Source organism: Clytia hemisphaerica, unplaced genomic scaffold (assembly GCF_902728285.1).
Source record: "Clytia hemisphaerica strain Z4C2 unplaced genomic scaffold, Clytia hemisphaerica genome assembly, whole genome shotgun sequence".
NCBI classification, from domain to species: Eukaryota; Metazoa; Cnidaria; class Hydrozoa; order Leptothecata; family Clytiidae; genus Clytia; species Clytia hemisphaerica.
Window position 1 is genome coordinate 109,386 of NW_027104410.1, and position 14,263 is coordinate 123,648.

At 38.0% G+C, this 14,263-nt stretch overlaps 1 protein-coding gene across 1 annotated transcript; it reads left to right on the top strand.

The window, feature by feature from the left end:
- The first annotated feature begins 177 nt into the window (after positions 1-177).
- Positions 178-4,857, top strand: LOC136820169 (uncharacterized). The gene has a single exon (XM_067076404.1). It carries the CDS (start codon positions 301-303, stop codon positions 4,855-4,857), a length of 4,557 nt encoding a protein of 1,518 aa, XP_066932505.1. The 5' UTR covers positions 178-300.
- The last annotated feature ends 9,406 nt before the right edge of the window (positions 4,858-14,263 follow it).

Sequence of the window (14,263 nt, forward strand, 5' to 3'; positions counted from 1 at the left end):
AAACCTTTCAATAACCGCCTGCCGATTGTATCTTTAATCGCCAATATTATCGTTTATAGTTTGCTCGCGGCTTATCCGCCATTATTGTTGTTATTACTTTTACGCTTAGTCAGCATTTATTATACCAAAGCATTATTGTATAATGGTAGACCTAGTTGCGAAACTTACAATATATCTCGTGTTAGTAAACAAACACGCACGTCTCCACTACTTAATTATCGTGGTGATAGATTCGAATCATACTCACACCATCGTCTTCAAGACTCACTGCTTTTATGCAAACAAACATTTTAAATCATCATGGCGAACAACAGAGCTCCTAAACAGTGGAGCCTCACTCGCAATGAAACTATAACTTCGTTTGAAAGTTGGAGACAAAATCTGCTGTACACCTTATCTTTGGATGCTAGCTTCGCCACCTTTCTACTGTCTAATACAACATGGTTGAAGAAAACCAGAGCAGCTCCCCTTCGTGGCCTCCAAGATGATGCAGAAGACGTCCCCAACCGTAGAACTGCTGCCCAGAAGGTAGCCCAACTAGATTTATTATTGGGACAAATCGCAAATTTTTGCCCCATAATTTCGCGCAACACCATCGTCAAAAACAGTACCTCAGTCGAATCAATCTGGCAATCCATCCGCGCCCACTATGGTTTTCAGTCTACCGGTGCACACTTTATCGACTTAATCAACATCCAGTTAAAACCTGATGAAAGACCAGAGGACCTTTTTCAACGTTTAATGGCCTTTGTTGAAGACAGTCTTTTGAACGAGAACAGTGGATTAACCCACCATGGCGAAGCCATTGGAGAAGAAGAGGAATTAACACCAACCCTTGAGAACTTTATTGTTTTACAGTGGCTCCATTTGCTACACAAGGACTTACCTACTCTCGTCAAACAGAGATATGGTACAGAATTACGCTCTCGAACATTAGCTTCCATAAAACCTGAAATATCGCAAGCAATGGACTCCCTCCTCGAAAGTATCCAGTCTAATGACGAAGCCAAAGTCTTACGTTCAGCTTCATCGTTCCATCGCTCAAAACAACCCTCATCGTCAACACGTCGACCATCCTCCATCAAAGCATCATGCCCACTATGTTCGTCCATGAACCGGCCATCCAACCACTTCCTTAGCAAATGTCAGTTCCTCCCAGACCAAGACCGGAGATTCATGGCCAAAGCCCGCCTTATTGCTGCCCTTGACGAGAATGACCAACCTGAAATTGACCTCCAATCTGCTGAGGACCTACCGTCCCAAGTTGCAGCCATCAGCTTACCATCATCAACGAGACGTGTCCAAATCAAATCCTCTCCTGTTGTTAACATGACATATAAACAATATGACATTTCTACGACACTGGACACAGGCTCCGAAACTAACATGATCAGTGAATCTACGGCACGCCTCATACACGCTCCCATAACTCCAAGTTCGCAGAGCGCTGTCCAAGCGGATGGTCAGTCCGAACTCTCAGTAATTGGTGAAACTCGAATTAACTTGACATTCCATAACAAAACATTTTCTTTGGAAGCACTAGTTGTTAAAAACCTTGATGGAGATGTTATTGCAGGTATACCTTTTCTTAGTGAGCACGACATTACGCTCAGACCCTCAAAGAGACAAGTCAACTTTAGTGATGGGTCAGCCTACGTTTACAACAACCTACGTACCTTCAAACACCCTGCTAATGTTAAAAGAACGAGCTCGTACATCCTCCGTTCCCCAGCCACCACAGTATGGCCCAACGAGTATTTAGAAATGACTGTACCCCCGGAATGGGATGAACAAGACATAGTCCTCGAGCCCCGCTCTGGCGATAGCAGCAACCGACACCTTTCATGGCCGCCCCCTATGATCACCCGCCCGAAAGCTGGCAAGATCCGTATACCTAATTCCACGGACCAACCCAAAGTGCTACGCAAGAACCAACAGTTTGCTCAGATCATCCCAGCATCAGATCCATCACCAACTGTTCCATCTTCTCTCCCTGACCAATCATTTGAAGCAATCACACCTACACCTCCATTACACACCATCTTACTCGATGAAAGTAACCAACTCCCGCCCGACGTCCGGTCTGCTTTCAAAGATCTTCATCAAGAATTTTCATCCGTATTCGATCCCTCGTTTCCAGGATACAACGGAGCCAGTGGACCAATCAAAGCAATTGTCAATATGGGTCCAGTTGAACCTCCTCAACGTAAAGGGAAGGTTCCGCAGTATTCAAACGATAAACTTCACGAACTCCAAGCTAAATGTGACGAGTTAGAGAGACTCCAGGTCCTTCGTAAACCAGAGGATCTTGGTATAACTCCAGAGTATCTTAACCCTTCGTTTCTCGTGAAGAAACCTTCAGGTGGATTTCGTCTTGTTACTTCCTTTGGTGAAGTAGCCCAATACTCCAAACCGCAACCCGCCCTCATGCCTGACGTTAATGCAACCCTCCAATCAATTGGCCAGTGGAAGTATATCATCCAAACCGACCTCACCCAAGCATTCTACCAAATTCCGCTTGCAAGGAACTCTGTTAAATATTGTGGAATATCGACACCTTTTCGTGGCACCCGTGTCTACGCCAGATCTGCGATGGGCATGCCTGGATCGGAAACTGCATTAGAAGAGCTTATGTCCCGCGTCCTCGGTGAACTTATTGAGAACGGCTACGTAGCCAAAGTTGCCGACGATCTTTACTGTGGAGGGAATACACCTAGAGAACTTTTATCGAATTGGCGCAAAGTATTGACAGCACTTAACACTAACAAACTAACGTTGTCCGCTCGCAAGACCGTTATTGCTCCCAAGTCCGCCACCATTCTCGGTTGGATATGGTCAGAAGGAACCTTGAAAGCCTCATCACATCGTATTTCTACTCTCTCCACCTGTGCTCGCCCCGATAAAGTTAAAGGCTTACGATCCTATTTGGGTGCCTACAAGTTTCTATCACGTGTCATCCCAAATTGCTCGACCTACCTCGCACCGTTAGAGTCATTAGTTGCTGGCAAAGCCTCCACCAACGCTCTTAACTGGACCGATGAGCTCCTTCAAGTTTTTCGTGATTCCCAGTTACATCTACACAACAACCGTTCAATCACCATCCCTCAACCAGATGACCAACTGTGGATTGTCACAGATGGTGCAGAAAAACTTCCCGGTATCGGTTCAACCCTGTACGTACAGCGTAACGGCTCCTTAAAGATTGCTGGATATTTCAGTGCCAAGTTGAAGGAACGTCAGATCTCATGGATCCCATGCGAAATCGAAGCCTTAAGTATTGCTGTGTCTCTACTCCACTTCAGCCCGTACATCATACAGTCCAAGCATCAAGTCTCTGTACTAACCGACAGCCAACCCTGTGTTCAAGCACATCAACGTCTACTTAGAGGAAACTTCTCCCACAGTAATCGCCTAACCACCTTTCTCTCTGCAGCCAGTCGTTTCAACGCCCAGCTCCAACACCTGGCTGGTAGCACAAATGTACCATCAGACTTCCAGTCGCGCAACGCAGCTGAATGCCTCGATACTTCTTGCCAGATCTGTTCCTTCGTTAACAATCTACAATCCGCTTCGGTATTGAAAATAAACATTGATGACATCACAGCAGGAACCTCCAAAATGCCATTTGTCAATCGACCTGCATGGATTTCACTTCAAGCTGATTGCCAAGACCTTCGACGTTGCCATGCCTACCTTAAACAGGGTACTCGTCCTTCAAAGAAACTGACTAACATTAAGGACACGAAACGCTATATTCAGAACTGTACAATCTCTCGAGATGGCTTGTTAGTTGTTCCACACAAAGAAGCATTTGCCCCCGTCAAAGAACGTATCGTTGTTCCACGAAAGGTCCTGCCTGGATTGCTCACCGCCCTTCACATCAAATTAGTCCATCCCACGCAGTTTCAACTGAAGAAAATCTTCTCAAGGTATTTCTTCGCCCTCGATATTGACTCAGCTCTCCGTGCCACCTGTGAGAATTGTCATACCTGCTTCTCACTCAAGAAGATTGACCACAGCTCTCTGGAAGCTCCATCCACGACATCCGACCCTCCCCCAGCCATCGGATTATCCTTTGCCGGTGATGTTCTTCGACGTGAAAAACAGTTCATACTTGTCCTGCGAGAGTCCGTCACATCATACACTCTTGCATGTATCATAGACAGTGAGGACCACATTAACTTACGTAATGGACTGATTCAGCTTTGTGTTGGATTAATTCCTTTAGACGGTCCCTCTGCAACCATTCGTACTGACCCTGCTCCTGGCTTTCAAAAACTTGTCCAGGACACAGTTTTGGCTCAACACAGAATCATTATTGAGCTAGGCCGTGCGAAAAACATCAACAAGAATCCAGTCGCGGAGAAGTCAATTCAAGAACTCGAAGACGAAATCCTCAAGCTTGACAGAGACCGTTCCACCGTTACCAACTCCCAACTCGCCATAGCAGTAGCCAATTTGAATTCACGGTTACGCTCACAAGGCTTATCATCTCGAGAAATGTGGACCCAACGTGATCAATTCACCTCCACTCCCCTACCGCTCGACGACCAGAAGCTCATAGAAGAACAACACCACCGCCGTTTAATCTACAACATGCGCCACAATCAGATCAGCTGCAAGCCTTCCCGTAACGATCTACCTATCCCTGAAGGCTCAATTGTCTACTTATTGTTGTTATTACTTTTACGCTTAGTCAGCATTTATTATACCAAAGCATTATTGTATAATGGTAGACCTAGTTGCGAAACTTACAATATATCTCGTGTTAGTAAACAAACACGCACGTCTCCACTACTTAATTATCGAATGGCTTACTTAATGATCGCTGTATGGGTAATAATAAATATTGTTTAAATTGAGGCTCAATAAACTAAAAAGTAAAAGCAGTTCAACCCTAGACGTGGAAGAGCGGGGTTTTAAGCAAATTACGGGTCGAAACAGTACTTAATTCAACTAAACCTTAGCCAATACTTTTTGCTACTTTCATTTACCCCTCAAATTAACCTCGTCTTTATAGACAATAAGATCGTCTTCAGCCTCACTAATTAACTACAAGTTTTATGTTATATAAAAACATCCAAAAATTTTTAAGCCTTCCGATGTTCCTAACTTTTTGAGTTTTAAGGTCGCTACCCACTCAGCATTTTATGTTCGGCGAACACGGCACACGGCTCGAGTGCTTTGGTTGCTGAACGCTTTTCTTATTCACCTGATCCAAAATAAAGGGGAGATGCGCTGCACATTTTTAAATTTCGCCTGACGAAAGTATTACGATAGTCTTTTTGCGTGTCTATCGATAAGATTTTTGGGATGAAATAATGGCGTTTGGTTTGTTTTTTTTCGCAGGCGTTCTGTGTTCCGTGAACATGTGATCAAAACATTCTGTTTAGCCAATCAATGCTCATTGTCTCACATCCGGGTAGTTTTTTTTATTTTTCAAATATGCCAAATATGGAAGTTCAAAGCTGCTAACATCTAAATCGTCGATATACTGCCAGTCCAGTATACCTTTCTTGAGGATTTGACTAGGAAACAGTCTGGAAAATAAAATTGTCCATTAATCAGAGGTGTCCGCCTTTGAGAGTGTCCGCTAATTGGAGATTTTACTTTCACTGTGTTACATATGTTTAATTTAGGTTGAGGCTGCTACCTAGCCTTAGAAGTCCGTAGGAATGCAATAGGATAATTTTCCCAAAAAAAGTGAAAATGTCCACCATAAAATAGAAAAAAACACCATTGCTATAATAAAGAAAAAAAATAATTTTAACCGAGTTTCTGACTTTCAGTATACAATTATAAAGTGCAAAGGCATTTGAAATACGCTATCTCGCTACAATCTTTTGTGGAAAATTGACGTATCGAATTAGGAAAAATGTATTTGACGTCAAATAAAAATTAAAAACATAAGAAAAAAGAAAAAATTGTTTCGAAAAAATCATCATACTTCGACCCACCTTTGAGAATAGACACTTGAAGGATTTTCTCGCTTTTTCGTGAGAAATAGTAGTATCGATTTTTTCATATTGATCTCTAACGATTGATATCGATTATAATAATAATGAGTGGTATAGCACACGAATGTCTACAACATGGTTTTGTTCTGGGACGGAGCCTAGGCGAGGGAGGATACGGGCAAGTTAAGCAAGCGTCGTACGTGAACTTTAACTGCCCAGTTGATCCTCTTGCTCGACGGCTCCGCTCCTCTGGACACAATGACCAAGTAAGTTGGTTTTCTTTCTTATACTATCATTTTCTTTACGCTCTTCCTATTCATCATGGATATTCTTAAACTTTCCGTGAAAAATCATCCTAAAATATTTCTATGGTATTCTTAGGTTAGGATCGAATTTTTAACCTGAATTTAAAATGTAGTAAATTTATACCTGAAGCACTGTCGAGTCTTACTCGGGGATAGTTGGAAAGTTAAAGTAAAAAAAAACCTAAAACATCATTTTTGTGTCATGTTACCAAATTCCATGACCCTGATATTCTTAGCGTATTCTTAATCTTTTGCCAATTTTATTACGAATATTCTTTTAAAAATCTTTTGCTTTATTCTTTTACTTTTTCTATATACCTTATTGCTATTTTTACGACGGACTCGATTTATCACCGGCGTAAAAGAGGTACTATGGTACTTTAGGCGTACAAATGTTCGTACCCTGGTAAAAATTCTTGATAAGTTCTTGATAAGATCTTATCAAGAAACTTTGCAAGTTCTTGTTCAGTTTCTTACTACGAACGTGCCAAGATCCTTTAAGATCTTTAAAGATCTGATAAGATTCTTTTGTAAGATGCTAATAAGATTCTAGATCTAGATTCTAGATTCTAGATTCTAGATTCTAGAGACTAGATCTTTGACATCCGTAGAGTAAAGACCTATCTCAAAAATTTTCGGCGCGTGAAAAAATAGGCGTTGTTTCTCGAGCCAAACTTTACAACATGCAGAACATGAATGTTACAGCAAGAAAGCAACAACAACATAACTTGGCAAAGCAACAAAAAGCATTGGAAGATGTACTTAAAGACATCCCTGAAGTAACCCCAACACAAGAAGACAAGTTTACGGAAAACACTTTGACACAAAAAGACTCACAAGACTCTATTACAACTGTAGATGGTGATGTATTTCACGATTCTATTTCTCAATCTGTTCTTAATGTATCTAAATCGTTTCTTGACGACCCTATGAAAGAGATAACACTCGAAATGATTTTCTATGAAATGAGAGTCATTAAGTACGATATTGCTTCCAAAATTGAGGCTGTTAAAGAGGATATTCTTATCAAAATACAAAATGAGAATCTTGCCATGAAAAATGAAATAGCCAACCTTAAAGATGAACTTTCTACAAAATCTCAAGTTATTGATGATTTGAAATTCAAGCTAGAGGAAGTTGTGAAACATAGTGATTCGGATGAATTGATCGAAATAGAGAGAGACAACAGTGAGCTACAACAGTATATTCGTCGAAACAATATCGAAATCGCTGGTATTCCTGACTCGGTTAAACAGGATGAATTGGAGGCAAAAGTAATTGAAATTGGTAAGGCTGTTGATGTTAAAATTTGTCCAAAGGATATTGAAGCTTGCCATCGCTTATATCAGAAACAAAATCAGCAAGGTCCAAAGCGTACTGTTGTGAGGTTTGTAAACAGAAAGCTCGCAGAAAATTTGATTAAAAAGGGAAAAGACTTTGGTAAACGTGAGATCTTTGACAAAGCAAATCTATCAAAGAAAATTTACATTAACAATAATCTGTGCAGCTACTATAGATTTCTCTGGGGAAGGGCGAAAGCATTGTACAATTGTGAAGCCATTGATTCATTCTGGGTTTATAACGGCACTGTTAATTTGAGATTTAATGATGGTATTGAAACAATGAAGGTGACACATCTTAATGACTTAGTTAAAACTTTTCCTGATCATAGAAAACTCTTTGTTTGAATAAGTTTTTTATTACATACGACCGATCCTCTTTTTGACAACATCTCTGTTTAATTGTCTACATTTTTCGTCTAAATGCTTGCTTTTTTTTCTCCCTTTTTTTATTACATTTTGGCTCGAGGAACATTTGCAAACTTATTTTGCACACAAAAACTCTACAATGGCAAACGATGACTGCTCTGTTTGCTCGAAAAAAATAACTTCTAAAACTTTTCATTCTTGCCCCAAGTGTAAAAGACGATCCCATGCACGGTGCTTAGGCGTTGAACCAAAATACGTAAAAAACATTTGGCTCTGTAAACTTTGTACGCATGATGCTCTACCTAATTTCGAATCCAATGAAAAATTACCCATTGGTAAAGATATAAGTCACTTAAAATCATATTTTAGACATCTAAATTCTATTTCAAACTCTTTTTCTAACTTCGATTCTCAAATCGATGAACAACGTGGCGATATTACTTTTGATGATCATGTTAATCATTTTGACTGCAAATATCATAGTACTCAAGAATTTGCTTCTCTACCTCTCAAAAAACAAACTTTTTCTTGCCTTCATCTCAATATCTGCTCTTTAGAAAAACATCATGATAACCTTACTACTTTACTTTCTAATCTCAATCATAATTTCAGTATACTCGGTATCACTGAAACAAGACTCAAATCTTCTATCGAAAACACTGAACTTTCTATTAGCGGCTTCAAATCTTTTGATACCCCTGCAGTCTCAACAGTTGGGGGAACTGCTCTTTTTGTCTCGAACTCTCTCAACAAAAAACCTCGTAAAGATCTTTCAAAGATAGTACACTCGGACTGTGGTAATCTCGAATCAACCTTTGTTGAAATCGTCTTAAAAAATAGGAAAAACTTCATTGTTGGATGTATCTACAAACATCCCCTTTTAGACATCGACCTTTTCAATGATAAATTCTTAAAACCTTTGCTGAGAAAATCCTGTCAAGAAAATAAAAATCTTATTTTGTTAGGCGATTTCAACATAGACCTTTTGACTTGTGACTCTGTGATTTCTCACTCCAAATTTCTTGACATTCTTGGTGCCTACCAGATTCTACCAACTATTACCTTGCCAACGCGGATCACTGATACCTCTAGTACTCTTATTGATAACATCTTTACCTCTCCCTTTCCCTGCTCTTCTTTCTCTGGAAATCTTACAGTTGCTATATCTGACCATCTTCCACAATTTCTAATTTTGAATACTGACTGTGACTCTAAGTACAAACCTGAACTTCCTTTTCGTCGAGATTGGTCTAGATTTGACGAGGCTAGTTTCAAAGAAGAATTTGATAGCGTCAATTGGAATGGTCTTCTTGAAATTGAAAAGGGAAATGTTGACTCATCTTTTGATTCTTTTTTGACTCGTTTTTCTTTTTGTATGATAAGCATGTTCCTTTGAAACAGTTGACCAGACGTCAAGCTAACCTTCTACTCAAACCTTGGATCACCAAAGGTATTCTCGTCTCTATGAACATCAGAGATAGCCTTAAAACCGACTATTTGAAAGTTCCTGATTCTTCATCCGATCTTAAGAATTTTCTTCGTGACAGATATAAATTTTATCGAAATCGCATTGTTTCTCTTATCCGTGCGAGTAAAAAACTCCATTATTCTCGTTACTTTTTTTCAAAACTCAGGCAATCTTCGAAAATTATGGCAAGGCGTCAGAGAGATTATAGCTTCTCCTTCTTCTTCAAGCTCTATTTCTCTTAACATCAATGATTCCCTATCTTCGAATCCTGAAGAAGTTTCTGAAGCTTTTAACGATTTCTTTTCAACCATTGCAGGTAAAATACGATCAAAAATTCCCTTCACACGTCATCATTTTTCAGAATGGCTGAAGAATGACAATCGAAATACCGACTACTTTCTCATTGCTCCTGCTTCTAATCTTGAACTCTCTAAAGCTCTTATTTCTCTCAGTGAAAACAAGGCTACAGGTCCGAATAGCATCCCTTATCGAATCATTTCTTCCAATTTGGACACCCTTTCTTCGATCTTTACTCGTATTGTAAATCTCTCTTTCTTTACTGGTGTCTTTCCAAGTCAGCTGAAGGAAGCGAAAGTTATTCCTGTTTTCAAAAACAAAGGTTCTCCATTCGATGCTGAGAACTACAGGCCGATTTCTCTTCTTTCTAATATTGACAAAATCTTCCAAAAACTTATGCATAAACGACTGATGAACTTTCTCGACCAATCAAATTCAATCTACCCATTACAATTCGGATTCCGATCAAATCATTCAACTGAAACAGCCCTCCTTTACTCCATCAACCAAATTTCAAGTGCTCTAGATGAAGGTAAGTATGGATGCTCAATTTTTATCGATTTACAAAAGGCATTTGATACCGTTGACCACTCTATTTTACTGTCAAAGCTAGATTTTTATGGGGTTCGTGGGAAAGCTCTTGAATGGTTTCGATCATTTCTTTTTGAAAGATCACAGTTTGTTTCAGTCTCTGGTAAAAACTCTTCTTCTAAACACATGCAACATGGTGTCCCCCAAGGTTCTGTTTTAGGCCCTCTACTCTTTCTCCTTTATGTTAATGATCTTCATATTGCTCTTCGCTATTCTCTTGTCAGTTTGTTTGCTGATGATACTATGCTCTTTTTTGCGAATGAATCTTTGAAACCGATCGCCAAACAAGCTAATATTGATCTGAAGCTTCTTATGAATTGGCTCAAAGCTAATAAAATTTCTATAAACGCTAGTAAAACAGAGCTCTTATTATTTCGTCCAATACGTAAGAAGATCGATTACGACTTGAAAATTAAAATCAACGGGCATCGGCTCAGACCAAGCAAAGTTGTAAAATACCTTGGTGTGTATATTGATGAACATCTGAACTGGAAACACCACATCGATTTTGTCTGCAATAAACTAAAGAGAGCTAATGGAGCTCTGAGTAAACTTCGGCATTATGTCGACAAGAAAATATTAACTTCATTGTATTTTTCTCTTTTTCAATGTCACATATCTTATGCAGCGCAAATCTGGGGGCAACGCCAAACCATCCACGCCCGCCGAATTCTTATTCTTCAAAAACAAGCTCTCAGAATCATGTCTTTTTCTGACTTCCGTGCTCATTCTTTTCCTCTCTTTTTGCAGTTTAAACTTCTTTCATTTTTTGATTTTGTTAAATACCTTAACATTCTCTTTATTTTAAACTTTTGAATCGAAAATTACCTCTTCCTCTCATACAAACTCTTGAGTACAAACGTTTAAATGATACAGACCGTCATGAAGTAATCCGTTGTAAGTCTGGACTTTTAAAAATACCTGAAGTAAAAACAGTGACTTATGGTAACTATTCAATTTTATACCAATCCATCTTGGTTTGGAATGAAATTCAAGATTTTGTTACTTTCGATGATTCGTCTACACTAGCATTGGATCGTCTTAAAGATTTAAGTAAATTATATTTCCTTTCCTCGTACACTTGATTTGTTTTTTTTTTTAATTTTTCAATTTTTTTTTTTTTTTTTTTTTTCCCCTCTCTTTTCGAGTTTGATTTTAAATTTCAATAGTTTCTTCTTTTTTATTTTAGTTTTCTTTTATTTATTTTTTTTTTAAATTTTTCCAATTTTCGAAAATATTTTATAAAAAATTTTATTTCACTTTGTTACTAGTAAGACCTTAGTAACTTTATTTTTCTTAGCTTTTCTTGTAATTATATCGTGCGGCCACCTCCTTAGTTTAGCTTTATGTCTATGAGTGTGGTCGCTAGTCTCGCTTTTTAGGACAAATAAATTACTTACTTACTTACTTACTTACTTCTTGTCTGTTACAGCGATTCAAGATTCTTACCGAATCTTAGAACAACTATCCTTGGATGAAATCTTTAACTTAACCACGCGAGATAGTTTTGATCAGCGTTACATCGATTCAAGATTCTTACCGAATCTTAGGACAACTATCCTTGGTGACTAGGTGACTAGCCTCGGTGAGCTCCAAACCCCTGACCCAAGAACTTTTGTAGTGACGAGTAAACAGTCTAACTGACGAGTTATGCTAACTGCCTAGATCGCTATTTATCCGGTATTATACTCAACCCCATAGTATTCTTCGCCCTTAGTTGTCAGCGCTAAATTACTCATTGTGGTGTATACAATATAGACTCTGGTGTGTAGCAATCTACTAATTTGCCGTAATTCTACAGATGTCTGTAGAAATATGAAATCTACATATTTTGTAGAATAATAATTCTACCCTATATACCCTATTTGTATGGTTGTATGTAAATTTGATATTTAAATTCTTTAAAAAAAGTCAAAATCGAAGATTTTATCATAACCACAAATTTACGTGTTATTGTGTTTATTCAACAAGATTCTTAACCCGAACTTTATAAGAAACACTAAGAATCTTAAAGTTTCTTTGCATATTTGTCAATTAAGATTTGGAAAGTCTCTTTATAAGAACTTGATAAGAAACGCTAAGAATCTTAAAGTTTCTTTGCATATTTGTCAATTAAGATTTGGAAAGTCTCTTTATAAGAACTTGATAAGAAACACAAAGAATCTTAAACTATTTTATGGTTGCAAGATTTCATAAGATTTCATAAGATTCTTCTTAAGAACTTAATAAGAAACCTAAATTTTCTTACTATGAATGTGTGCGAAGAATCTTGACAATTCTTAACAATTTCTTGACACGATCTTTAAAGATCTTTTTGTAATAAGAAATTTTCAAGATTGCATAAGAATCTTTGTAAGATCTTACAAAGATCTCTTAAGATTCTTACTTGTTAAAGATCTTTAAAGATCTTTAACGATCTTTTCAGATCTTATCAAGAATTTTACCTTTACCTTTACCTTAAAGGTCGAAAAATCGCGAAACTTATGACACTTACTTTCGCGAATTTGAGGAAAAAATGTTTTTCGCAACCATAAATTTTCGCAAATTATTGGATCAAAATGACAATTTTCGAATGAAAATTACCTTAAAAGTGTAAAATATTCCTTAAATCCGATTTAAGACGGTTGCTCTTCGACTTTAAAAAGGGATTAGAGGATAAAAAAGTGCCGAAAATTTGATATTTATTAGGGTTTTCAGGTTTTATGTATTTCCATTTTTTTTGAGAATTTTTCGCAAGCATAAACTTTCACGAATTGACCTGTTAAGAATTTTCAAAGACATTTACTTTCGCGAAAAAGATTCCCCAGGAAGTTTTGAAACCACGATCGATTTGAAAGTGCTCTAAAGTAGGTTCGAAGGGTAGAGTTTTAACTCTGAGTTTTGACGCTAGACTTAAGGACCTCAGAATTTGAGGATCCAGAAGTTCGAAAAATAGTCCAATGAGGTTCAGAATATAGCCTGGAAGTCTGCAAACCCCTCCCAAATTGAAATATTTGAAATAAACTAAAGATATAGCCCAAAATCGACTTTCTCGCTGAAACTTTAAATCTTGAAAAACGTTAAAATAACCGGAATTCTCAATATATTTTAACCAAGATTGTAGTATTGACAGGACCCTGTTCCAAATGATTTCATTATTGTAACATTATAAGTATGTAAGTCAGCATTTTCAAGTTTTGGCACGGACATACCTGTCCCCTCGTAAACCTAGTACCCCCGGGTATGTAAGTCAGCATTTTCAAGTTTTGGACAATGATTGATGAATCCTTTAACAGAATTTGACAGATTTAAAGCGACTCATATTATATCAAACATGTTGAAATTACCCGGTTATAACGATATCCACAAGGTATTAAATTGTTTTTCGAGTCAGAGGATGTTTTGTTTATTTTGGACTTGTTTGTAGCGGCGGGAAGCGAAATAATTCTCACATTTAAAGCGGGGAAGACAAAATTCTACCACAATATAGGATCTCTTTCACTACTGGGGAGGAAGACTAGGATGTTAACTTTTCATTAGTCACTGGTAGGTCATAAAAATGTGTATCGTGTGTATTTTATGTGTCTGCCCAGCTGGCACCCAACGTTGTTTCAACGTTCATCTAACGTTATATGGACGTTGGAACGTTAGATAAATGTCGAAAAAAACGTTGTATGCCGACTGGTGGATTCTCCTACGTAAAAGAAAATAAATCTTAAACTAAAAAAATTGACGTCATAGTGCAAAACTTTATTTGACGTCAAATATGAAAAGTTAGCTATTGAAAAAGGAAATTTCAAAAAAGGTTTTTCATTATTCGAAACCCACCTTCAGGCCTAGACTTGAAGGATTTGTATCTGCTCATTTTGAGAAGATAGTTGAATAAATTTGCATAAATTTCATATATTGAAACGTTTGAATACTCGTTATGGTAGCTCATACCATAGCACACGAGTG

What these genes read in the sequence shown, in the direction of transcription:
- LOC136820169 (XM_067076404.1), top strand. Translation starts at nt 301, where the DNA reads ATGGCGAACAACAGAGCTCCTAAACAGTGGAGCCTCACTCGCAATGAA.